Source organism: Oreochromis niloticus, linkage group LG22 (genome assembly GCF_001858045.2).
Source record: "Oreochromis niloticus isolate F11D_XX linkage group LG22, O_niloticus_UMD_NMBU, whole genome shotgun sequence".
NCBI lineage: Eukaryota > Metazoa > Chordata > Actinopteri > Cichliformes > Cichlidae > Oreochromis > Oreochromis niloticus.
This window is the reverse complement of record NC_031985.2, coordinates 6,753,869-6,781,339: the sequence shown is the minus strand read 5'-3', so window position 1 is coordinate 6,781,339 and position 27,471 is coordinate 6,753,869. Positions and strand designations below refer to the sequence as shown.

The following is a 27,471-nucleotide window of genomic DNA, read 5'->3' as shown; positions in this document are numbered from 1 at the left end:
GATATTCAGGTCTTTCTCGTACAAGTGGGAGTGACTACATGATGACTCATACCTAAACCGCTATATAGTGATTCCAAACAGAGGTATTCATTTGCTGTATTCATCATGGAGGAGCTAAGAGATTTACCAAAGTAAGTGTGATCTGTAAAGAAATGTAATTTTTATATTTTAACTTTCAGATTTTCACATTGTTTAGCACATATAACAAGTTAAATCATTTACATGCTTTCTCTCTTCATTCAGGAGGCCGTGGGACACCTGTCAAGAAGTCCCAATCATTGAAGATGAACAGACACCATGGAAAATGATCAAACTGCTGAAGATCATCTCTTTGTTTGCTGTAGCTGTTATTGTGTTTGGATCAGCATTATGTAGTAAGGTTTGTTCTTTTTAGGACATTTAACAACATATAGGATATTTATTCTGCACATATTACTGCAGCTAAAAGTATACATATTATCATTTTTACTGACACTAAGGAAATAATCACATAGCGCAACTGTTGATTTTACCTTGCCAAATCACTGCACTAATAACTGACATGTTCAGAGATTTCTTTTCCTCTCTTACAGACGTCTTTTCTCCTCCTAATCACGTTGTCCAATGAAGGCACAAAGACTCTCCCTCCTGAACAGAAACCTGTTGCACTGCTGTGTATCGGCTGCTCTCTCATCGCCTCCAGTGTATTTCTATTCCTCAAAAGCATCTGGAAATCATGTTATAAAACATCAAAGCTGCCCAGAAAAACAACTGCAGCCCTAGTAAGAAAACTTTGACTGATGCTAAAAACAGAAAGTCTGCAGATTTTTAGCCTTTTTTTGTCATTATGTTTTATAATGTCATTATCTTCTGCTTCTTCTTTAGGTTCTGTTCTTTGAGTTTCTGGTTTCTGCAGGTGCATCAATTCTCACCATTATGGCGATGCCACACTTGGACATTGTGACCAATGTGACAATATTCAACGGAGTAGCTGTCATCTCTGCAATCCTACAACTGGTCGCTCAGTGTTCTGCCAAACAAAGGAACCGCTTCCTGATGCCTTGCATCTTTGGTTTAATCTTTATTTTGATTGGTTATGTCCTGTTTGTTCTTCTATATATCATGAAGGATTCTTCTAATAACAAGATGACCATCTGGGTGGGGCTAGCTGTTGGAGGGTCCATTTTGGTGTCTTTCAACTGGTGGGAAAACTACTTTCAAATAATCTCAGACAACAGCAGCTCCACCTTCCTCGGAAACCTTTGCAAAGACATAACAAAGTGCCAGAACATACTGCAAATCTTCTCCAGCCTCATCAGGATCGTTGTGACTGCCTGTGTAACTGGAGCCTACATCCCTCTAGCCAAAATGAACTGGAGCATTCTGACCTCCATCCCAAGCCGTGAGACAAAGATTATAGCCATCATCATTGGGGTCCAGCTGATCTCCTCAGCACTCTGCCACTGGTTTGCCTTGGTAGCCTGCAAGATGCGTGCTTTGCGGCGATGCTTCATCCTTCCTCTATACCTGGCCTCTCTGGCTGTTATGGCTCTGCTGGTCATTCCAGTTATTGTTTACTATCAGGACTACAGAACAAGCCTGAATGGGACTACAAACATCAACTTCACAGACTACTGTAAGGTGGCTGTGGATGGAAGAAACCAAAACCTGAAAGACAGTGTGCTTCCATATATGGTGCTGGATGTTACACACACTCTGTGTTTCCTTGACATGTCCAAGATAGCTGACATTGGCATACTCACAGGTAGTAAAATAGAGCTGTTCATAGGATCAAACAATATTTACTTGTTATTTAAAGTCACCTGACTAGCGAACTTCGAGTTTGTGTGCATACAGACTCAACTCCTAGTTAGTAAACTTTAATTCAAAGTTAAACTTGCATGCGACATGGTGGAAATAAAGGTAGAGTTCTCAAGATGAACATGATTTTTTTTTTTATCTTCGTTCAGGTACGGCACTGTTCTGGTGGATTGGTCTTGTATTGGTAACCCTACATCTCTGGAAGCTCAATGTGCATCGAATACAGAGGACTCAAGACCTGTTCATCAGGAGGTTGTATGAGGGAGCCTTTATTGAACAGTCCCTTCTCCTTAACACCAGATTTGACATCCACACTAAGGAAACAATAAGAAAGTAAGCGTGTGTACCACTGTTTTTTCAATGTGCTCCTGTGGTTCATTAACATGTTTCGAAATGGGGTTTCTCTAAGTTGTGACTAGGTTTAAACAATTTTGATGATACTATCTCAAATATTTTTCTGTCAAGACTTAGGTATTTTGAACCGGTTATGGTGTATCTGTGTGCGACCATGTGGCACGAGACATATGAGGAGATGATGAACATTATAATATCAATATTCAGGTGAGTCTACTGATTCTGTCAAAAAAATATTTTATCTTGCTATTCCTCTAACTTCAATTTCTCATGAGTTACTACTATCTCCTCGACTTCCCTTCTTCACAGTGAAACTTAAACGTAAATTCAGTTATTACTTAACCTCCTAGGACATCACATTTTGGGTTATTTAGACCAAAATACTCAATTTTGCTCTACAAAGGCCTGATATCCACTCACGAGGACATTATACTGCTACTGTTCTATGAAAATGTTAAACGAATATCCTCATATGTGGTTCTCATTTTTCTTAAAAACAAAAATAAAGTAAAAAAAAAAATCTGGTAATTCTTTGTTTTTACATTCATCGGGCCCCAATGTGCCCAAATATCAAAGAGAAATTAAAAATGCATGCCGTGGAAGAGGCATAGAGTTCGGGTCTTAGGAAGTTAAAGCATCCATCCATTTTCTTCAGCTTATTTGGGGCCGGGTTGCAGGGGCAGCAGACTAAGCTGAGAAGCCCAGACCTCCATCTCCCTGGCTTCTCCAGCTTGTCCGCAGGAACAACAAGGCGTTTCCACGCCAGCTGAGAGATATAATCTCTCCAGTGTGCCATAGGTGTGCCAGGATGGGACATGCTTGGAACACCTCATACAGGAGGAATCCTTGTCAGATGCCCAAACCACCTCAATTTGCTCATTGATGTGGAGGATCTGCAGCTCTACTCTCTCCCGGACGGCCAAACTTCTCACCCTATCTCTAAGGGAGAGGCCAGCCACCCTTCGGAGGAAGCTCATTTCTGCCCCTTGAATCTGCAATCTCGTTCTTAAGATAAGATAAGATAACCTTTATTAGTCCCACACGTGGGAAATTTGTTTTGTCACAGCAGGAAGTGGACAGTGCAAAAGTTATGAAGCAAAAATTAGAATAAAATAAAATAAGAATAAATGCAGTACACAACTGTACAGAATAGAATAAAATAAAATACTATATACAGTAGAATAAAATAGAATAAAATATACAATAAGATAAAAATAGAATACAAATGCTATATACAACTGAGTAAAAATACAACGATGCCAGAAAAGATTATTGCACATTAGTGTTATTGCACATGTGTGGATGTGTGTGTTTGATCAGTTAAAGTCTTTGTTGTGGAGTCTGACAGCAGTGGGGAGGAAAGACCTGCGAAATCTCTCCGTCCCACACCGTGGGTGCCGCAGTCTCCCACTGAAGGAGCTGCTCAGTGCTGTCACAGTCTCATGCATGGGGTGGGAGATGTTGTCCAACAGGGATGACAGCTTAGCCACCATTCTCCTGTCACTCACCACCTCCACTGGGTCCAGAGGGCATCCTAGAACAGAGCTGGCCCTGCGGATCAGCCTGTTCAGTCTCTTCCTGTCCCCAGCAGAGATGTTGCCACCCCAGCAGACCACACCGTAAAAGATGGCTGAGGCCACCACAGAGTCATAGAAGGTCTTCAGGAGTGGGCCCTCCACTCCAAACGACCTGAGTCTCCGCAGCAGGTACAGTCTGCTCTGCCCTTTCCTGTAGAGGGCGTCTGAGTTATGAGTCCAGTCCAGTTTGTTGTTCAGATGAACACCAAGGTACCTGTAGCTGTCCACAGCCTCAATGTCCATACCTTGGATGTTCAGTGGTTGCAGTGGAGGATGTTTGTGCCTGCGGAAGTCTACCACCAGCTCCTTGGTTTTACTGGCATTGATCTTGAGGTAGTTCAGCTGGCACCAGTCCACAAAGTCCTGAGTCAGTCCTTTGTACTCCTTACTCCCCATCAGTGATGAGGCCGACTATTGCAGAGTCATCAGAGAACTTCTGCAGGAAGCACTGGGTGGAGTTGTGGGAGAGGTCTGCAGTGTAGATGGTGAAGAGGAACGGAGCCAGAACCGTTCCCTGTGGGGCCCCCGTACTGCAGACGACCCTGTCTGACACACAGCCCTGAGTCCTCACATACTGTGGTCGGTCGGTGAGGTAGTCCAAAATCCAGGTAGTGAGGTGATGGTCCACTCCAGAGTTCTCCAGCTTGTCCTTCAGAACCGAGGGAAGAATAGTGTTGAAGGCACTGGAGAAATCAAAGAACATGATTCTCACAGTGCTCCCAGCTGGGAGAGTATTCTTCCATGCCTTAAAATAGAAGAAAGAATACATGAATCAAGTGTTTGGAGACTGGAAGAAAATTTAATGAACATATATATTCCTTAGAGGATGGAACCTTAGTTTTTGTTGAACAGAACCCCTCAGAACAGAAGACAAACAAAAATCTACAGGTGTTTCCTGCATGTCCCATACATAATGTAGAGATGTATAGATAGCTAACAATTCCACATAAATTGAGGTGTCATATAGGTATTTATATTGAACTGCTCTAATGGGAGGCCATACTTTTGTCTCTCACTAATATCACCTTTGCTAGTTTTCTCTCTCAATATCATACTAAATATTATGCAGTAAATAGCAAACTATGCAGTAAAATATTTTAAGATAAGATAAGATAAGATAATCGCTCACTACTGAAAGCTCGTGACCATAGGTGAGGGTAGGGACGTAGATCAACCGGTAAATTAAGAGCTTAGCTTTTACACTCAGCTCTCTGTTTACCACATGCATCCGCATCACTGCAGCCACAGAACCAATGGATCTTCCGCTCCCTTCTCCCATCACTCCTGATTCTCATCCCCACTACTTCACACTCGCTGTGAAATGTTCCAGTGTGAATTTGAGGCTGTCATCTGATGAAGCCAACAGAACCACATCTGTGAAAATGATGAGATTCAGACATGAGATTCTGAGACCACCCAAGTGATCTAAATGTGAACTAAACTCTTACAAAGATTGTATAAGAATCAAATGGCCTGTAGCAATGGGCCAGACACCCTATTCTCCCAAAGCACCTCCCACAGGACACTCTGAAGGACACAGTCAAATGCCTTCTCCAAGTTCACAAAAAATATGTAGACTGGTTGGGCAAACTCCCATGCACCTTCAAGTATCCTTGAGAGGGTAAAGAGGTAGTCCAGTGCTTTATGAACAGAATAAAAATTCATTGTTTCTCCTGTATCTGAGGTTCGACTTGATCGATCATTGACCCGGTGCCAAAGTTCTTCCAGTGCCATATGCAATTATGGACACCCTTTTGTTTGAACATGGGGTTTGCAGAGAAGTCCAATAACTGAATACCAGTAGGGTGGGAAGCCGTTCCTCCCAATCATGCCCCACTTTCATTGCCCACATAATTGGGCGACGGCAGTGAGACCGGAAGCTCCCAGTAGGACGACAGCGAGACCTCCCAGTAGGACGACCCCAGGTAGAGCACTCTCAAACACCACGCCCTGGGACTCCACGAAGGCTGAGTACTCTGAACAATCGTTTGGCAACTCCAGACTAAGGAAGGGGTCCAGCCTCTCTCTAGGAGACTGCTTCCATACCCAAGCCGTGCGTTGAGGTGAGACAGCAACAATGTCCTGAGTTCAATTCCACAACCTGGCCAGAGCCTTTCTGTGTGGAATTTGTATCTTCTCTTCATGTTTGCGTGAGATTTTTCCAGGTACTCTGCAGGTAGGTGGCTTGGGTTAAATGGTTGTACATCTCTATGTGTTAGCCCTGCGATAGACTAACGATCTGTCCAGGATGTACCCTGCCTCTCACCTTACATTAGCTGGGATAGGATCCAGCCCCCCACCCCCACGACCCTTAAAAGGATAAGTGTGAAAGTTTTCCTCACACTTCCTATTCATGCTTTTCCTTACAGACTGGACAAGTACAGACCAAAAGAAGACCCAAAGATCAACGATTTCACCTTTGAAGCGCAAATCTACTTTGATGATGCATTTGAACATGTTGAAGAGAGTCGCCATCTGAATGAATACGCAAAGAATCTCGTACAAGTTATTCAAGAGGTTTATGGGTATGTTTACATACTCACTACTATTACTGCATTTAAGACCAGGATTTATTTGACTATCCTGGACTTTATGAATTTAGTGACAGCATTTTTTCTAACTGCCTGTCATCAGCATCTTCAAGAATGCTGAACAAAAGTTCTTCAGAAAGAAGCAGCAAGTTCCTGATCAGAAAATTATACAGACGCCATATGGAGGTCGTCTTATTGTCAACATGCCTCAAGGGAACAACATTGTAGTTCACTTCAAGGATAAAGAACACATCCGTCACAAAAAGAGATGGTCTCAGGTAGGAAAATAATTAACTGCACTATGTTTATTATTGCAATGTTTATCATCTGAACTCTTGAAAGTTAAAATTCATTATTTATTAACCCTTTAAAACCGGTCGGAGTGGGCACGCTCCGTTTTGCGTAACTATTTTTAAATGTCTGTAGAACTCGAACCACGTAAGCTAGTGCAAGAATTTTTTTTGCATATGAAACCGGAGGAGTTGTACTTACAACTTGTGCCATTAGCTTGTCCTAGGTCACACTTTCCTTCCACATACAGCTTCCCAAAAATTGCATAAAAAGGACTTGCAGCAACAAAAACACAATATTCCAGAAACACGCTTTGCCGATCCGATCAGCTGTTCCTAACGCTACCTAGTTGGAATAGACGTCACCGCAAACTATCGCGTGCCCGCCATTACCTGCCCGAAACTGGAAGTGATGTCATTTTCGCGGAAAATGTAGTTTTTTACCTTCAGGGCCTCAGAGCCTATACTGGTGTTTTTAAAAGTTATGTTTGACTCCATGCTTTTCTGATTTGTTTCTGGGATGCTTAGAACTCAAATTGCTCTGCTGGAAATAGTTTATTTTGATGCACATGCTGTTTTTTGGTTTTTTTTGCAAATTTGCATTATAATATTTACTTTTGTTTTTCCAGCAGTGTATAAAAATTGGTGTATCTCAAAAATAAAACTATGAAGACACTCAAAATAAATTTCCCGTGGTTGGAAACTATTTTGTGCAACTTTTTTGTATTTACAGTTTTGAGGGATACACTCTAAAAAAAGATCTGTTGGCTTAACGTAAAAAAATTAAGGTAACAATTTGCATGGATCTTTTTAAGTTACTTCAGCTTAGCCACTATAGCGTAAATGCCACAAGAGTTCTCTAGTTAGGCAAACTCTATTCCTTATGTACAAACAACATGATTTGCTTTGTCCTCTACAAGCTTAATTAAGTTGAACCAACTTATTTTTAATTGTTTAAAAATTACTCCATTTAGTTATTAAAACTTATTTTTTTTTACTTTTATTCTACTCAGAAATATCCATGCAAATTGTTACCTTAATTTTTTTTGAGTACTAATAACTTACAATTATACAATAAATTACACATTGAAATTCCAGTTTTATGATCAAACTGTTTATTAGAACACCATTCCAGAGTCATTGACATTTCAATAGCAGACAAAATTGTTGCCTCCATAAAATAAATGACATAAAACACCCCTGTAAATCTGTCTCAAAAAGACTGAACATTTTGACAGTCATGCTCTGATTCAAGTTTGTTTGTGTTAAAGTGATAGTTTAGGTTTTTTTAAGTATGAAGTACATTGTGAGTGTATTACACACAGTAGACAGCAGTCAGCACATTCCTGCCACCGACACGCACGATAGACTCAGTTTGTTTGTGTGACTTTGGTAAATCTGAACTAACCTGAACTAACACCAAAGTCACCAAATAACACAATTACACTTACTGATCAAGGCAGCAGGAAACCAGCAACTCCTGTGTGCTGTCAGGTAAAATTGCTGTTTTTGTCCATGGACGCTGGTGGGCCAGAGCGATTGAAACAACAAGCAGTAGAACTTCTCTTTCCTCACAGAAAAGGCTGTCTGATAGCAAAACAAAGCAGTAAACATATTCTTGATATAATGTACATTTAAACTGACATCAGTTTTATTAGGATGGAGGCTCATCTTGCGTGCCGGTGGCCCCGTCTGCTTCTCCGTAGGTGGAGCTTACTGACTGCCATCTACTGTGTGTAATACACTCACTATACATATGTACCTCATACAGCCTCACTTCAAAAGACCCGAGCTATCCTTTTAAAGTGCATTATTTTGAACTAGGTGTACTTAATGCTCAACGCTCAACTTTACACCTACTGCCTACTGTACAGTATGTAACACAACACATTGCAAACAACAGTGGAACATTTCCCGTTTAATTTGAGGATAGCCTCACTCTTCACATTTTTTAGTACAACAGTTTACTTTTTAGTGACATTACCTTAGGACTGGCTTTCAGATCATCCAGCTCGAGGAATATCTTTTGAAACACTTCAAAAGTGTTTTTCAGTTCTTTTGGGTAGCTGAGGTTGAGTGCATATATCAGCCCCATTAGCAAGGCACAGGCTCTGGGTACATCCAGGTCTGCTAGGACTTCTGTTCCTTCAAGTATGATCCTTGCGCTGGCTGGATCAGACGTTGTGGCACCTCTGGTTACAATCTTCATCACTTCATTGGTAATATCCCCGCCACCATCCTGGTAGGTCAGAATCAATATAAATGTTTTAAGTAATCATACTTATACATGAGAGTAACACAAAATAGGGCTGCAACTAACAATTTTCTCGATTATCTGATTAGTTGTTTGGTCCAGAAAATGTCAGAAAATGGTGAAAAATGTCAATGTTTCTCAGAGCCCAATATGATGACCTCAAATGTCAAACATATTCAGTTTGCTGTCATAGAGGAGTAAAGAAACCAGAAACCATTCACATTTATGAAGCTGAAACCAGAGAATTTGGACTTCTTTTTCTAAAATAATTACTCAAACCGATCAATCAATTATCAAAATAGTTGCCGATTAATTTAGAAATCAATTAATAATAGATTAGATCGTAGCTCTAATACAAAGTATAGTCATGTCTGATTTACCTGCTCTTTGAAGAGATCCTCCTCCTTTTCCCTGAGATACACCACTAAGCCACGGATAGCGACCTCTCGCCTTCTCTCCACAGAATCGTCCTGTGAATAAGAAAAAGAATGTCGAACTGCTCTTCGAGGAGGATGGGTTTTTGATAATTACATCCAAAAAAAAAAAAAAAAAAAAAAAAGGATTGACTTTATATGGCCTGAACTGTACCAATTATAGATTTCCAGTGATAATCAAAATAATGAATTGATCATTTCAAAGAGCCATTTCTCTGAAATGATCAATTCATGAACTTGAAAAATCCAGGTAACAAATAGAAAAACTGCAAAATCTTGCAAATTACTCTGCCAATCATGATCCACATCACCTATAATTTGTTTTATTATTAAGTATTTATAGTTTTAATTGATATTTGTGCCTCAAGCTCTAAACAATAATTTGACATAGTTGAGTTGTAAACAGCTACCTTTTAAGACTCAATATCACCTATTGGAAAAAAAAAAAAGTGGATTATCCTATTTGAAATAAACTACATTTCATTTATTCATACCTCTAGCAGCATGTTCTGGATGCGCCGAATGCGCATTTTTGCAGCCCCTCCTCTTGAGGACAGCAAGGACATTATTTTCTGAGAGTACTGGTCCAGCTTTGCCATGAATGTTGTCTCCAGGTTAACAGTGGTGATCCTTCTGAATTCTTGGTTTATCTGTATAAAAAAAAAAAGGCACAAATAGGCACAACATGTTAATGTATACAATTTACTTTAAAAGAATACATACTGCAAATTATCTTATGGAAAAATATTTACCTGAACTGCATCAAAAAGAGCAGGCCATCTTTCTTTCAGGTCATTGATTTTTGGTGCTTGATTGACAACTTCCTGCCTGCGAATGGAGAATGTCTTCGCCATTTTGTCACTGATGATCTGACAGTTGTCCCTCTTCCTCACTTCACTGAGGAGCTCCACTCTTCCATATTCCAAACTTTCTTCCGTTTCTCCTTGTGGGTGAGGAGGTAAATAGTTCACTTCTGACTTTTTTGGCTTTTTGACATTCTTTGCAGGTGCTTTCTCATGTAGTCGCTTCTTTCTGAGAGAGTTCACATCAAGTTCAGGGCATCCGAGCCCTCTCAACTTGGTTCTATAGTTGCCCATTTTATATTTTAGTCTCTGTTGCCATCCATAGCATCCATTATATGACCCCGGTTCTTTAAGGCAAGGATGCTTCTGAATCAGCGCCTCAGCAACATCCAGAAACTGTGCGCTTGTTGGGTAGGCAACATACTGAAAGACGCTTTCAGCCAGTCTCTCAAGGATGTCTGGAAGGATTGAGGTAAAGTTGAGTGGAATTCCATCCTTCTTGAAAGCTTCATTTCCTGAGGCAAGCAAAAGCTCTGTGTCATATGCAAAGCGAGGTACAGGAAATTCAGCCGGCCACCGCTGTGATCGCTGAATCCCATGTTCAGGTGATGATAGAATCAGTGTATCCTGGGATCCGGATGAGCAACTGCTTTGGGGAGGACCGACGGCGGTCACTGAAGTACTGACTGAGGTTGCTGAGCTACAGATGGAGGTTTCTGATTCACTTTCAAAGGAAGTGTTCACTTCAGTTAAGTTCAGAGTAAATGTGGGAGGTTCAACAATGTTAACCACTTTTATTGTGTCCTTGTCCTTGATGTCACTTGTTGAGGTAAGACTGAAATATTCCTCTCCAAAATCAGCATCCTTGTAATGCAAAGTAAAGTTCCCTTGAAGCCCAAATGTCTCTCTTACAATGGACTCAAGTTCACCCACAGTCCCAGGGAGGCCATGAGGTAAGTCAAGTTTGCGAATGTCATGGTCCTGAAGAACGATCCTAAGTTTGGTTTGATGAGACATTGGAGCGTCTGTAAGAGAAACCACACGCTTCAGTTTGATTTATAGAATACATCCAGTGTCAACCTTAAGACATTAAGTATCAGAGGTAAATATTACCTTTGATAAGCTAAGGACTTCTCATCACCTTTGAGATATTAGCTTGCATGCAGAAAGGAACTAAGGTAGTGATTACGTCTCTAATCATTATCTCACAGGAAATCCTTATGACATTAAAAGTTAAAATTATGTATATTATTTTTAGTGTTGAGTTTCTCCTAAAAGTTGCTTTATGTTTCCAAATCAAAGATATTTTTTCTTAAGTGATACAACTGCGCTTATGTATCTGCAGTTAACACCCAAAAGAGCAAAATTATATTTTATGTGCTAATGCACACTCAATGTAATGCCATTAAAACAACTAGTTTATGAATGTTACTTAAGATCTTTCCTGTGGCGTTTCTACAACATGGCGTTCGCTTCCTCGCCCGCGTTTTTTGACTGAACTTTGATACAGGCTGTTCTTCAGCTAGGGCTCAATTAACAAACTTCAATCTCACATAAAAATAACTCTAGGACTTAAACATCAAAATGCATCGATGTTAAACCGAATGTATACTCAGTAACCTACATTTGTTTAGTCATGAATGTAAAACGGCCCAGCCTTTTGCTGGTCAAACCTTCATCAACGCTGCAACGATTTCAAAGTAGAAAGAAGAAAAACGTGTATTACCCTGTCTTTGCAGAGTTAAAACTACTGCTACAGAAGCTCAGTGTCAATTAACACCATTTGGCTGCCACCGTAAAACAAAACTTAACAAAGACTAATGTTACGGTCGAATTACTTCACAAGTTAGCCAGAAGTGTAACGTTACTAGCTTATCACCACCACTCACCGAGGAAGAGTTTAGTGTTGTGTAAAAAGGATTTCTTGCAGTGCGTGTTGATAGAGTTAAAGTTAGAGTTATTAGCTGCTGTGAATAAAACAAGGCAAAAAATTGTACTCACCACAAAGCTTTAACGTTTGATAACGTTCCGTACAAAATGGCGCTTCTCCGCTTTCTCTCTTTGCCTCCGTTTCTTTCGATCAGTGGTCTGAGAGCACAACATGTCCGGGCAAGTCAGCCTTGTACTCAGCTTTTAAAGGACGCTTACGAGATTTTTAAGTTGTATTAACTGAATACACTTTCATGTTAAGTTAACACAGAAATGTCTGTTCAAAATCGATATATTACTGAGCTAAGACTGTTTTCTTTATTTTCATTTCGACCAACTCATTAAATTAAGTTATCAACTGATTACAATGTGTACATGCAACAAACTTAATTTTTTATGCAGAAAAAGCTATTGATTTTAAGCTTTACTTACTAACCCCATGAATCATTTTTTAGAGTGTAGGCCTCTTAAATTTCTCTAACTAGAATTATGTGTCAAAAAACCCCAAAAAGGATCTTTAATTTTTTTGTAGTTTATTGCACTTTTTTGCAATTTATGTAGTTACTATGGACTTAATGCATACATATTATTAAAATTTTGGCTATAACGGTTGTATTGATGTATAGCAACTTGAAATGCTCCCACAAATGGCACTACAGCATGTAAAAATATAAAGATAAGCTCTGGCGGACTTGGTTCTATGGTAGGCCTTAAAGGGTTAATTGTTATTTATTTTTTTGCAGATAATGTATCTTTACTATCTCCTGGGCTGGAAACTCATGACCAAATATTACATTCGTTGTCAGAGGGGAGAGGATGAGCAGGAGCTAAAAAAACAAGCTCAGGTAACATGAAAGAGAAAGTTTCTGATTTGCTCAAACATGCTTGCAAACAACTCTTATGGTACACAAAAGATGATCAACGTGTCATTATAAAACAAAGCAAATTGCATTTGTTTCTTTAGAAAGAGAAGCACAACACCTACATCTTGGCTTTGGATGGGGACACTGACTTCCAGCCTGCTTCAGTGATGTTGCTTATTGACCGTCTGAGAATATACCCTCGCGTTGGGGCAGCATGTGGCAGGATCCATCCCACTGGATCAGGTTTGCACATAGTAACAAAATAAAAGAAAAACATAAGGGCAAGATGTCACAGAGACGTTATACTGATGAAAATTCTTGTCGAACCAGTATACTGATGTCTGTATACACCCCACAGCTCTTGTTCAACACAACCAAAAGGAAGGATCAAAGTGACACACTTATGGTAACACTCAGCATTGCAGGAGAATATCAATAAGAGATCAGTCACTGATGATGGTTGAAATTACTTAAACAAACAAACAAAAAAAACCAAAATATCCATAACATGGCCCAACTCCATCAGTTTATCTTATTGCATGCTTTCAACTCCAGTTCACAGGTTACGTATTTTCAGAGTTGGCTTTTCTTTCTACTACTACCCAGCTTAATACTAAAGGAATAAAAATGAAGCAGCTAAGAAAGAAGTGGATAGATAAAATTAGCGCTTTTAGCTAGTCCCCCCTCCTTCACATGCCCCTTTCACTCAGTTGCTATCTATCCATCTATCTATCTACATATATATATATATATATATATATATATATATATATTATATATATATATATATATATACATACATACATACATACACAAAAGGAAAATCCTCTCTCATCCCTGTGGGAGGTCTATCCGTCCTGCCAGTATCTTTGCTGTGCAGTATTTTTACTGAGTGAGGCCAACATCAGGAAGAAGGAAGACGAGAAGCTGGGCAAGTACCAAGGGCTCAAAGAAGGGCTTAAGAAGATGTGGAGGGTGAAGGTAACAGTGGTCCCAGTAGTAATTGGAGTGCTTGGTACAGTGCGCCCCCCAGCTAGGCGAATGGCTCCACCTGATCCCAAGGACAACAATCGAGATCTCTGTCCAGAAGAAAATACTTTGCAGAATTGCTAAGTCTATCACTACGGCCGTCTTCCGCTGCTTACCCACCACTATTATGTCTGGTTGGTTAGCCATTACCATAAAACCTCACTGAGGGGGTTCAGGCCTATACAAAACAGCAGTGGGGACAGTACATCTCCTTGGTAGATCCCGCACTTGAGTTGTGCTATGGGCTTGAAGTTGGCCCTTAAGTCTTATTTGCCACATTCCCACTGAGTTCCGGATGAGGGCTTTTAGGGTCTTTTTGATCTTGTATGGCATAACTGGGCAAGAGATGAAAATAGGGCACTGTTGTGTTTACATGAATATGATAAGGGTCATATGGAGATCTATCAGAGATCGAAGGAGGCCGGCTTTAACCTGAGCCATGTAAAAAAAACAGGTGTTTGGTGTTTTTTTAGCTTTTCCTGTCAAGATGACTATGAAATCCTCCAACTTTTCCTTTCTCAGCCATTTTTGTTGGATTTGAAGAAGGTGGGGGGGCCAACTTCACTCACATACAACAGTTGCAAGCTACAGGGCATCTGCAAGATCACCCGAGAGGCCGTTAATAAAGCAAATTTCAAGAGGGAGGCTGTAGCTTTGGCTAATGAGAATTATAACCAATTTTACATCCTTGTGCAGATTTTTTGAAGTCAACCCATGCAGCTTTGCAGACTCTCTAGAAAAACTAAAATCCTGACCAGCTGCTTTGCAACTGTTTTACAGCATCACTTTGGACCACCAAAGATCAGTGTTGCTGGTCCTTTTGCGTGGCCACCGCATTCACATGTTTATTTTTTTTATTTGAAACATCACTCTTTGAGATATTTTTTGAGGAATTGACAAAGAACCATTTTTACCTCCCATGACAGAAGACTGCTTTTGGATTTCATCCAGCACACCTAAGGAGAGCAGCAGACACAAATTGTGAATTACAAGCAGCAATGGATATTTGATGACAGGTCTTAGATAATCATGAGATTGTGTGTCTGCGGGTATAGTCACAAACATGAAGGACAGAAAATAATTTTCGACTATATAAAAAAATCAAATGATTCAATTAACATTTTTGTTTTTATTTACTATTAGACCTTATTTTTCCATTCTCTTAAAGCTATGACAAAGTCTAAAAAGGTGGTATGGAGCATCATACGGTTAAGCTCAACTTTTTAACACATGACATCTGGGTGAACTAAGTGAGTAAATTGCTTGCACAATATCAATATGTAAAGGAGCTCGGAACAAATCTGTTTTTCTTTTCTCAAAGAAAAGCCAGACTGAAAACTTGAATGTTACTGAGCAGCACACAAGATTGACAACGCACGATAAGCTTAAGGACAGCATTCATCTGTAAACACGTGTGTTCACACCTGTGTGCGTGAGTGTGCTTGTGTTCAAAAGGTTTCTCCATGTAACTATCTAATAGATCTACATCTAGATACATCTAGAGCCCCCCCCCATTCCTACTTTTTGATAGAGTACTATCTTTACTAAAAGGTGTTGATCCCACTTTATTATATATTATATAACTCCCGATCCATTTCTAAACTTTGCATTCTAGCCAAAGTGCTCGAGAAATTGGCGAACGGCCAATTGAAGAAATACTTGTACTCCAATATTATTCTCTCCTTCAATAGATCTCGTTTCAGAAAACAACATAGCAATGTTACAGCTTCAACTGAAGTTTCAAATGACTTTGTGGAAGTTTTGGCTGCCAAGGACTACTGTGTGGCAATTTTTATAGATATGTCAAAACCATTTCACACTGTAGATCATACCGTATGTCATAGTTATGGGTTGTTTGACCCAGTTTCTGAGTTATTGTGACTTTTCTATTATGTTCTAGCTTATATAGTCATTTAGTTTAGGCTTCAGATAGTTCTATGTCTTGAGTTCTCTCTTTTTAGGTTAAATGTGTGAGAATTATCCCTCATCAAGCAAACAGCTGATGCACTATGGCCATTTGAAGGAGTAACACAGGAAGTTTCATCTGAAAAACATGTTTCAGTCTCCAAAGTGATTCTACTTGTGTCAGGGCTGTAGCAGCGTGTGATTGTCAGGGCAGCTGTCTTGCTATGGAACGCACGGACTGCCATGCCAGCACAGATTTAGCGTTATTGAGAGCATTCACTGTCTAGCTGCAAGTACATTTCTGGATGTTAAGTTTAAACACCTTGGTTTTCGAGACAAAGACAGTGTTGACATATTAAAAAAACCTCTCCACACTAAAATGCAAGAAGTCTATCAAACAGGACAGTCTGCTCCAAATCTAACTCTAAGCTCAACACCTACTGTTAGCTCTGCCTCAGGGCCTTCTACCTCAAGGTCTAGCCACAGTCCTGCACCCTGAGGTTCAGCTGCAGCAAAAGGCGGGATATGGACAGATTTTGACACGCAAGTTTTGTCAGGCCAAAATCACAGCTCAGCTTCCAGTGATGTACTCATTGAAATATGCCAGTAACACTCTGATTCCCAGAGATAAGGATCCACTGGTTTGGTGGCAAAAGCATCACCTCAGGTTTTTTATTTCTATATGATAATTCTGCATTATAAAAAAAGGAACAAGTTGTCTGATGTCCTGTAATTATTATGAAGTTATAATTTGAAATACAATAAAACATTAAGTTTTTGTCCAAATTATTGGTATTGGATCAGTATCGTTGATATCACCCTGAGCTTTTCTTGCTTCAGAAAGGAAATCAGTGGCATTGTACATCGATACCTTTTAGCCCTGTAAGCAAATTGGTGAGCATCAAAGGTTGGGTGAATGAAGGGCATGATATGACTCTGAAACAGTCTCTCAAAGCACTTCATCAGCAGCAGGATGGACGCCACTGGCCGTTAGTCATTCAGGCAGGATGTGAGTAATTTTTTGGTAAGGGAACTATGATGAAGGATTTCAGCCAGGGTGGAACTGAGGCTTGTCAGGTCTCATGTTTCTGTATTCCCTGTGTTCTGTGTGCTAGTTTTAAGTTTAGTGGGCTCAATTTTGTTAATTTAGTCAAGTCTTGGTTCTTGTTTTGCCTTTTATTTTGTAATGTGATCCAGCCTCAAATAAACATCTCGCCTTTTGCTAAAAATGACTTTTTTCTGGAAGTGTTAATTCAGAGATGATTCAGAAATCTTATTCTTGCAACTCTCCTTCCTCTCCGGGGAAAGAGAGTTTAAAAAAACAGAGGTGGTCCACAGCAGGCAATTCACTGCATTTTAAAATAATACAATCCACACAATATTAGTAACATAACTGTAAAGACATCTGCGTTAAATATTTAACAAATTACTTTATTAAAGTGTTTTTTTTACTTATTCATCATCAGGATTCAGACAGTTCCTGCAGACAGTTGTGTGGTTTATTTCCTACATTCAGTCTGAGGGGGTCATATGATGATGATGAAGCATTCATTGCACAATCACAAGAAACGATATAAAAAATGTATAAATTATCTATGAACCGTTAATAATCTCCCGATTAGTTGAAAAAATCCTACTCTATGGTGGCAGGGAGTGCTGTTTGTATAGTAGTTTTTCCACCTATTACTAAATTAAAAAAATACTGCAATTTGGACACTTTGTGGGACATGTACCTCGATTTAGAGAGTCGCTTTCACATCGAAATTTTTTTGAGCAAGAGTATTAAAATTAATTGCAAAGGTGATAGACTAAGATTAGTGGCAGAAAACTTTAGCAAGCAGGCGTGACAGTAATTGTTACTGCTATAACTGTAAACTTTTTGAAAGCCTAAATGGGGTGAATTACCAATAGTTTTAACTACAGCAGCGTTTCACTGACCTTATTTTTCATCAGAAATGTTGTGCAATCAGAGTGATTTAAATTTGAAATTAACAACTGCATTGATTTAGTAACATTTTTTGCAGGACAAACGCTGTATTTGTTGTTGCATTTGGAGTTTCATAGAACAATATTATAAAAGGAGTCAGACAAATTTAATGTACATATATTAGTGGAAGGCAACTTGCTGAAAGTAACCATGTGTGACTGTGATCGTTGCCGCTATGACTGTTCGTTCCTTTGCAAAGCCAACGCATACAGTAATTGGCATGCATGGATTGCCCATGCAGTTACAGCAGATGCAAGGGTAGTATCAGCTTTGGTAGCTTTGGTTCCCTCTCCTCTGTCAGACTTCCCCTTTTGTATCACATCTAAAATAAACTCTTCTCTTGAAGGACAAAACAATGATTTTCATTTCTAAATTAAAATAAAAACATTGTAGTGCCGTGCTTCAGAAACATTATTTAGCAATAATCATAGTATGGTATGGAAGCATCACTTATATTTTTCTGCTGTATCTTGCTTGTTCATTGTGCACAACTTCTGTCGTTATAGTTATAAAACCACTGATCAATGCAAAAACATGAATGGAAATATATGCAGAAAGTGAATGAACTTTCATTAGCACTGCCCCCCCCACGATGCCCCCAGATGGTTTTCCTAAATGCTGCTCTCGTGTGTTAACATTCCTGTTCACATTGTACACGTGAGAGACAGGGGATATCATTAAAGTCACGGATCAGTTGGTAATCAGCTAGGAATCCGCCAGGTATCTGTTATGGTTATGTCAGGAATATGACAGCCATTTTATAGTAGCTGTATCTGTACATACCTTTGTATTTTCTTTGCAGGTCCTGCTGTCTGGTTCCAAAAGTTTGAGTATGCTCTCAGTCACTGGCTGCAGAAGACAGCAGAGCATGTCATTGGCTGCGTTCTGTGTAGCCCTGGCTGCTTCAGTCTGTTCAGAGCAGAGGCCCTGATGGATGACAATGTGATGAAGACGTATTCTACCAAGTCCACCGAGGCAAGGCACTACATCCAGTATGACCAAGGTAATGGATGTTGTTTGAAATCACACAAGTAAAAGCATTGCCAGTCCACGCTCACTTTTTCTACATTCCTCTGATATACATTACCAGTCAAAAGTTTAGACACACCCTCTCATTTATTTTCCTTTATTTTCATGAATATTTACATTATAGATTCTTGTTGAAGGCATCAAAACGATGAATGATGAATTATGTAATAAACAAAAAAGTGTGAAATAACCCAAAATGTGTTTTATACTTGTTACGACCCGTGTAGGGCCAGGCAATAACATGAGTGAGGCACTCGCTGAATTAACATAAACAGATGCATTGACTGTATAACACATAAAATGCAAATTCGTAACATACTTCAAAAAAGCCACCCGTTGCTTTGATTACTGCTTTGCACACTCTTTGATTCTCTATGAGCTTCATGAAATGGTTTTCCAAACGTTTTGACGTAGTTCCCAGAGATGCTGAGCACTTGTTGGCTCTTTTGCCTTCACTCTGCAGTCCATCTCATCCAAAGCCATCTTGATTGGGTTTAGGTTAGGTGACTGTGGAGATCAGCGCATTTGGTACAGCACTCTATTACTCTCCTTCTTGGTCAAATAGCCCTTACACAGCCTGGAAGGGTGTTTGAGGTCATTGTCCTGTTAAAAAATAAATGATGGTCCAACTAACGCAAACCAGATGGGATGGCTTGTCACTGCAGTATGCTGTGCTAGCCAAGCTGTATTCTGAAAACATCTCGACACCATCACATCTCCTCCTCCATGCTTCACGGTCGGAACCATGCACATAGAGACCATCCGTTCATTTTTCTGTATCGCACAAAGGTAATGCAGGTGGAACCAAAGATCTCAAATTTAAACTCATAAGAGCAAAGCACAGATTTCCAGTGGTCTAATGTACATTCCTTGAGTTTCTTGGCCCAAACAATCTCTTTTGCTTGTTGCCTTTTCTTAGGAGAGATTTCTTATCAGCTATTTGACCATAAAGGCCTGATTCACACAGTCTCCTCTGAACAGCTGAGAAAGTAACTAGTAAAATCAAGTCAAGGAAGCTCCCTCCTCATGCATGGAGGATTTCACTTCAAACCCAGCACCCCGAGACTGCATGCTAAGTGGAAGGAAGGAGGTTAGAGTCTAGTAAGTGTCAGTCCAGGATGAGACTTCGAACATCCACAAGATGGCCACAACCAAACGAGTCCTCAGTGAATACCTCAGACAGCAGAAACCAAAGAAAGAGGAGCAAGAGGAGGAGAACTCATGGAAGGACAGACACTTGCACGGTATGCACCACTAGCAGATAGAGGAATTGCCAGACATCCAGAAATCCTACCAGTGGCTGGAAAAAGCTGGATTGAAGGACAGCACAGAGACACTAATCATGGGAGTATAGGAACAAGCTCTAAGTACAAGACCCATAGAGACTTGGATCTACCAAGCCAGTCAAGACCCCAGATGCAAGCTGTTTAAAGATGCCCCCAAGACAATCCAGTACATAACAGCAGTATGCAAGATGTTAGCAGGCAGGGCATACATGGAACACAATAACCAAGTGGCCCGCATAGTATACAGAAACATCTGTGCCGAATACGGCCTGGAAGTCCAAAGGTCATAATGGGAGACGCCCCCTATGGTGGCCGAGAATGACCAAGCTAAGATCCTGTGGGATTTACAGACGGACAAAATGGCGATGACTAATCAACCGGAAATAGTAGTGGTAGAGAAGCAGAGGAAGACAGCCATAGTGATAGATGCGGTGATACCAAATGACAGCAAGATCAGGAAGAATGAACAAGAGAAGCTGGACAAGTGCCAAGGGCTCAGAGAAAGATTCGAGAAGATGTGGAGGGTGAAGGTAACACTTGGTGCAGTGACACCAAGCTAGGTGAGTGGCTTCCAGCAGATCCCAGGAACAACATCAGAGAATTCTGTCCAGAACAGTGCAGTCCTAGGAACAGCTAAGATACTGCACAGGGCCCTCAAGCTCCCAGGTCTCTGGTCAAGGACCCAAGCTTAAAGGATAGACCGCCCACTACTGCAAGAGGGAAAGTTTTCATTTGATATATATATTTTTTACCCACAGGTGAAGACCGCTGGTTATGTACTCTGCTACTAAAGCAGGGATGGAGAGTCGAGTACAATGCAGCTTCTGATGCCCATACCAATGCACCAATGGACTTCAAGGAACTCTACCATCAGGTGAAAATCTTTTCAATAATACTGCAATCAGTGTTCGGTCATTATTCAAAAAGTAATAAATATTATAATCAGCTTCAGTCTTCGTTTTTACTCCAAGTAGAATTTAATATAGTCACCTATCCATATGTTGCTCATGCCATTGGTTATGTTAGTGTTTATTTGTCATCTACAGCGCCGGCGATGGGGGGCTTCAACAATGGCCAACATGGTGGATCTGCTGGGTTCCACGAAGATTATTTCCAAGAGGAATCCATCCATATCAAAACCCTTTATGTTTTATCAGTTTTTTGGTATAATTTCAGCCATCCTTGCACCTGCCACCATCTGTCTTTTGATTGCAGGTTAGTATCACCTTTGTGTTTTACAAAATCACCTGTGCACATGTGAATCTGTGTCCACTGAAATGTTATTTGAAGTAAAAATAGATTAGTGCTGTCAGCGTTAATCTCGTTAAAACGACTTTAACGCCATAACATTAACGTCAGCCTCACGGATCGTCCTGTGCATGGGGCTCCATGGCGTCAACGCGTTAGCGCCTGACTAATGGAGATTTGGCGCGTTAATGTGGTTATGGCGTTGTAACGTTTGACCCGTTATGCATACACTGGACATGAGTGTGATGACAGCAGAACTTGTATTTACAACTGTGGTTTTCGTTTTGCACTGGGACACAGACACTCCCCCTCTCTGTCACGTTCGCTCTCCTCCTCCTCCGACTGTCACTGTGAACATATAAAGAGTCACAATCACATTCAGATCCCAGCACACCTGTTCACCCCGCCCCTGAGCCGCCCCGGGAGCCTACTGCGTCACCCCTCCTCTGCAGCCGGCCAGAGACCACACCCACGCCACAGGCGTTAATATCATTTTAACAAGATTAAGGCTGACAGCACTTAAATACATACAACTTTAAAACATGACAAATATCTTTCAGGTAGTTTAACCTTCGTTTTGAACATCAATTCTGCTGCTGCTCTTGTCATATCTGTGATACCTCCAGCCATCTACCTGGGTCTTTGCTTCAAGCTCAAGTCAGACACTCAAATTACCATTGCAGCAATCTTGGGTGTCTGTTATGCATTCCTTATGTTGCTAGTGACAATTTCTATTATTGGTATGTTATGTTTAAACACCTTTAAAGTGTAATTATGCAGTCATTTTAATATTTTTTTTTGTTTAATGCTTTGACAAGAAATACTGAAACCTGCTTCAACCCTAAATCTATTCCTCCTTAATTCAGGATCAATGGTTAAAGCGAAAACCATCCTGACACCCAGCAGCATTCTCATCATCTCCATGTCCATCATTTACATAATCACTGCAGCAATCCATCCTCAGGAATTTCATCTGCTGTTCTATAGCTTTCCCTACATAATCTGCATCCCCAGCGCCTACCTTCTGCTCACCATCTACTCGATGGTCAATATGAACAATGTGTCTTGGGGCACCAGGGAGACAAAACCTGCTGCTGGCACAGCCCCACCTCCAGCTCTCACACCACAAATGAAAACACAAAAAGGTAAGAGATCAGCCTTTTTGCTATTACACTCACATCTGTTATTGTTTATTCTGTTTCATGAAATTTATATAAGTTATATTTGCAGCCAAAGGCATTTTCCGACAGCTCTTCTCATGGGTCAAATGCTGCAAAAATTTCAGCCAGGGAATTCAAGTTGACCAGCTCAGTGGGAGTCAGGACAACACAGCCCAAGAGCCTGAGCAGCTTGAAGCTGAAAACACTATTGTGGAAAATATAACCATCACAGAAGCAGAACAGGGGTATGTTCTGAAGCTGGAAAATAAATTTCAATGCATCAGTCCTATGTAGAATATATGTACTATATGTATATGTATACTACCCTATCCTATGTAGTGCATTGTTATTTTATTCTTATTTTCTTTCAGGCAATTAAAACGCAACATTCAATGTAAGTGCATTAAATTAACTATGTTTTTGTTTGTGTAACAATGTAAGACTTGACAACAACATCATTGCAGTTTAAATACTTTTATTTACAATGTTTAAGTTGCACCTGTGGCTGGAGAGCCACTGGTGCTCCTGGAGGCTGGAGAGCCAGATACACAGTTGATCTGAGTGTGTGCATCCTTCATGCAATGGAGCCATTGCAGAGGGGCGCAATCTGAATCGTAATCTGAGTGTGACAAGCTCTTACAAAGTAGAGTGGAGGTGGCTATTTTTACCTTGGAATCTGCAGATAAGGCAATCTGCCAGTAGCTCTTGGTTAAATTCAGTGTTCTGAAAAATGAGTCTTGCTTAACGGGTCCAGGAGCTCTCAATACAGGAATCAAATTATGACACCTCATTCTTGCTGTTGTCTACAAAGAGCTGTATAGACCCATCTTTCTTCACTACAAGAACTATGGGGCTACACCACACACTACCTATGTCCCAATTCCTAGGCCGCATCCTTTAAAGGCCGCATTTGGAGGCCAATAATGTCACAGCCAGGCCATGAAGGCTGTCCCAATTCAAAGGCTGCTCCAAGTGGGGCCAACAAATACGTCCCTCATTTCCCCAGAAAAGAAGGATGGCCCAGGTGTATCCTTTGTGCCCCATCCTATCCCAAAATTCATTGCATGGCCCAGCCAATTCCAGTTTCCAGCAATGGTGGTAGCTACTTAGTTTTAATATCACTCTTTCTGTGTCACAAAATAAACTTTTAAGATATTTTCAGGCAATAATGTAGCTGTGTAAACTTCAAATATCTGCTAAATTTATCAAGACATCACACTTTTGCAAAAGTGCTCCAACGTTTTCGGAAACATCTGTTACCCACCAGCTCGATAGCTAGCTGGGGGTTCAAGGCTCACTAGAGCCAGCGAGAGCAGCAAACTCCCGGCACATTGTTTTCAAACTCCTCGCAATCCTTTGCTATTCAGGTTAAACATGATATATAAGTCACTAAGATAGCTTAAAAATATTATTGTTGGTCTTTTTTCAGGGTTTTATTTGTTCCCGAGTAAATCGGTTTGGCTGAGATTAGTACACACAGCCGAATAAATGTCAAGCTGATTAAACAGATGTGTGAGATGGTAGAGAATTTACTCCAATGTCCTCTTATATTTTAGTGAGAGAGGAGCAGACGGCTGAGTTTATTAAACTCTACTGAGACAGCTGGTGATGCAAATCTGAAGGCTAGATCGTCCCATTTCACAGCCTTGCACTTCCGGCCTTCTTGGTCTTTGGAGGACCCGTCCCCATTGACCGCGAAAGCCTGGTCCTTCGAAGGATGCGGCCTAGGAATTGGGACATAGCTAATGTGTGACTCTTCTATTACTCCCAGCTTTACAATTTCAGCCAAATTTCTTTGAACAATTTGCCTTTTATGTTTAGGGAACCTGTAGGGCCGTAAACACAAGTTCATGCCTGGGCGTGTCTCAAAATCTCTATGAGATTGAAGCTGAGCCACAAACCACACCCTGGCGAAGTTTTTTTTTTGCTTGTTTTTAAAATCAGACAAATATACTGCAATTAAATAATTTTTGTCTTGCTGATTTCAGCAGGCTGGATTGAAAAGCTCCAGAGTTTGTCCAGTGACCTGACATTTCAAGAGGACTCACTCGACCAGGTGTGCATGTGTAATGAATTAACTCATTTGCTTTGCTTAAATGACCTCTGTCTAGAATTTATCATTACTCCCATACTCCCAAAAATGATGGTGGTCTTATGTATAATATGATATTTATGTATTTGGGTAATAATTACTGTTCATTAACATGCAGAAATGCTTACCTTGCCCCCCAAAATGTCTTTATTTCATGACACTTTACAAGCTATAGATATGTTCCATTAATGAACATATTATTTTCCTCTAAAGCTTTTGTTGCTATTTATTTAGTTTTAAACACTTTAAAAATATTTCTGTCTTTCCCAGGAGGAAAAGAAATTCTGGGAAGAACTTCAAAAGAAGTATCTTGAACCTCTGCCTGATGACAAAGAAAAACAGAAAAAGATGGCCAATGAGCTGCGAGAGCTGAGAAACAAAGTAAGTGTGGGAAGATGTGTTATCAAGAATGGGCACCATTTATGTCCTATGATTCCAGGTTGAAAGCGCTGTTACTTTGTACATTTGTATAACATGAGCTTTGGTACCTTTCTAACTGGAAAAATGTGCAGTTAATCTTAGATTAGTCTCATCTTTCTCATTAAACACAGGTCAACTTTGTCTTCTTCATGTTAAATGCCTTTTGGCTGGTGGCAACCTTCATCCTCCAGCTCTTCAGTGACACATTATCTATCAAAATCCCAAAGTTAAACATTCAGTTCCAGAAAACAGGAGATGATATCCAAATTGATCCAATTGCCTTCATGTTTATTTTGGGATTTGCAGTTTCAGTTGTGATCCAGTTCCTTGCGATGCTATACCACAGGTAACCTCTTACATCAAATCGCAGTGTTTTGATACTCACCAAGAGAATCTAACATTCTTATTTTGTGTTCATTGTGTTCAGGATTCACACCCTCATCCATTATGTTGCCATTGTGGACACAGAACCCAAAGCGACAAAGAAACTTGAAAAACAGAAGTCATGCCTGCAAGGCAAAAGGGTATTTGCAACTATATTGCATAGACAGATTATTTGTATTCTTTTAACTGTACAGAAATAATTTTTTGTGCTAATGTTTGTTCAAATGCTTTCCAGCATAGCTCCAGCTCTAATGCAGACTCAAGCTATAACTCCATGGAGGACTTTGAGACTGAGGACAGCGATGTTGAGTCAGAGGTCACCAGAAAGCCTCATGAAGAAGATGTAGTATAAACATCCGCTGTGACTGTATAGCACTTTAAGATATCTCTGAGATTTTACCAAACTGCAATACATCTACTACTTATTTTTTTATTTACAATGTTTCAAGTGTAATTTATTTATATAAGAAAAACCTCAGTTCCAGTGTGAATATATCGAAATAAGCAAATGAGGCTAGGTTAGTCATTTATTATTTTATCTGATGAATCTGAAGTATTGTTTATACTATAATTCTTGGTGACAATGAGTTTGCTGCTTTTACCTTAATATCAAATTGAATGACTGAAGTTTGGTAATAGTGAATCAGAGAAAATTTCAATCAAGTTTCTCATATTCTTTTGACGTATGATAATCTGATCTAGTCTTCCATTACAGAGCATTTTCATACTCTCTCTTTGTTTTCTTTTCTTTTTTTACAAAGAATTCTTGGATATTTTTTGATTCAATTTATTTAAAATATGACTTGATCATAATGTAATTTTATCTTTAAATTGGATTCCATGCAGAAAATTGATTATTTATTTGTGTTTAAAAGTAAAATCAATACTCTAATCAGTACTCAGTACACAGTGCTCCATGTTGTAATGACTAACCTCGTATTGTGGATGGATTATCTACGTTGTTCTCCTGACTGAAGTTTGGTCCGTTTATAGCATCCTGCCATGCGATTGCATTTGTCCCTAACCACCGGGAACCCTTGCTTTAACTTTTATCGAGTGGAAAAAAAGTTAGCGTTCACCCTCCAGCTTATGCTAACATAGCTGTGTTGCTAGCAATCACATAGCACATCATTATATACCAGCTAGTCCAACTTCAGCATCCCTACAAAAGTCACTACTGTTTAGTTTTCTGTTTTCATTTATGTTGGAAGTGATAGCAGAGCTGTACATTTAAATTTTTTCAGAAATCTCTCAGGCAAGAACACGGTACAGTGTTGCCTTGTTTATCACGGGAGTCATGTTCTAAAAATAACCCGTAATAGGTGAAATCCGCGAAGTAGCCAGCTTTATTTTTTACAATTATTATAGATGTTTAAAGGCTGTAAAACCCCTCACTACTGACTTTATACACATTTCTCAAACAGGTATGAACATTTTCACACTTTTCTCTCTTGTATAAACACTCTCAAAGTTCAAACCTTCATATAAATATAAGTCCAATATTACAGAATGAAAACCAAAGATCAACCCAGTTTTCAGATCCAGAACGTGGGAAGTAGCTGCGAGAAAATTCAGCTTTAATGAATCAATGGTACAGAAGTAGAGAAACCAAGAAGAATGAGCTGAGTAAAGTTTGACTTATCTGACTGTTATGTTTCGCTTAATGCGCCTTAAAATCCAGTGTGCCTTATGGTTAGCATCTCACCCTGCCTTTTGGGCGCTACCACAGGTGCCTTTGACATTGCAAAACGTTTAGCTGACATTTTTGTGTTTGTTGGGGAGAAAACAAACATACAGTACAGCACTTCAGATTGACACTGCTAGCGATCAAAGATTTATGGACGTTTGACAAGCTGAATGCATTCTGTACTGTACGTGAGCTTGACTGACAATGGTCTACAGACGATCACGACGCAGAACACAGTGCGCTGTAAGAAAAAAAGAGAAAACAAGAAAGCATGCAAAATTGCACACAAAAAAATCCACGAAACAGCGAGGCCATAAATAGTGAACCGTGTTATAGCGAGGGACCACTGTATATCATGTTTAGATGGAAACTAGCGAGCTAACTCTTGACTACGACAGTGGTAATACTC

At 39.9% G+C, this 27,471-nt stretch overlaps 2 protein-coding genes across 4 annotated transcripts; one reads left to right on the top strand and one right to left on the bottom strand.

Moving 5' to 3' along the window:
- The first annotated feature begins 4 nt into the window (after positions 1-4).
- Positions 5-26,376, top strand: LOC102079794 (chitin synthase chs-1). 2 transcript variants are annotated; one of them, XM_019351043.2, is made up of 22 exons: positions 5-131; positions 244-379; positions 573-761; positions 865-1,744; positions 1,950-2,133; positions 2,266-2,361; positions 6,101-6,256; positions 6,366-6,540; positions 12,716-12,817; positions 12,937-13,078; positions 18,559-18,759; positions 20,830-20,945; positions 21,118-21,286; positions 21,880-22,059; positions 22,186-22,464; positions 22,550-22,724; positions 22,851-22,873; positions 24,471-24,535; positions 24,842-24,952; positions 25,123-25,337; positions 25,419-25,515; positions 25,611-26,376. In XM_019351043.2, exons 1-22 carry the CDS (start codon positions 106-108, stop codon positions 25,725-25,727), a joined length of 3,834 nt encoding a protein of 1,277 aa, XP_019206588.1. In that variant the 5' UTR covers positions 5-105; the 3' UTR covers positions 25,728-26,376. The 2 variants fall into 2 exon arrangements, with proteins under 2 accessions (XP_019206588.1, XP_019206587.1); XM_019351042.2 differs by having other exon boundaries at positions 6-131; positions 24,468-24,535.
- On the bottom strand, positions 7,658-12,436 carry LOC109196664 (sterile alpha motif domain-containing protein 3). Of its 2 annotated transcripts, XM_019351046.2 has the most exons (6): positions 12,409-12,436; positions 12,045-12,131; positions 9,993-11,068; positions 9,735-9,890; positions 9,187-9,276; positions 7,658-8,791 (listed from the first exon to the last, which is right to left on the bottom strand). In XM_019351046.2, exons 3-6 carry the CDS (start codon positions 11,058-11,060, stop codon positions 8,504-8,506), a joined length of 1,602 nt encoding a protein of 533 aa, XP_019206591.1. In that variant the 5' UTR covers positions 11,061-11,068; positions 12,045-12,131; positions 12,409-12,436; the 3' UTR covers positions 7,658-8,503. The 2 variants fall into 2 exon arrangements, with proteins under 2 accessions (XP_019206591.1, XP_019206590.1); XM_019351045.2 differs by lacking the exon at positions 12,409-12,436 and having other exon boundaries at positions 12,045-12,398.
- Positions 26,377-27,471: the final 1,095 nt, after the last annotated feature.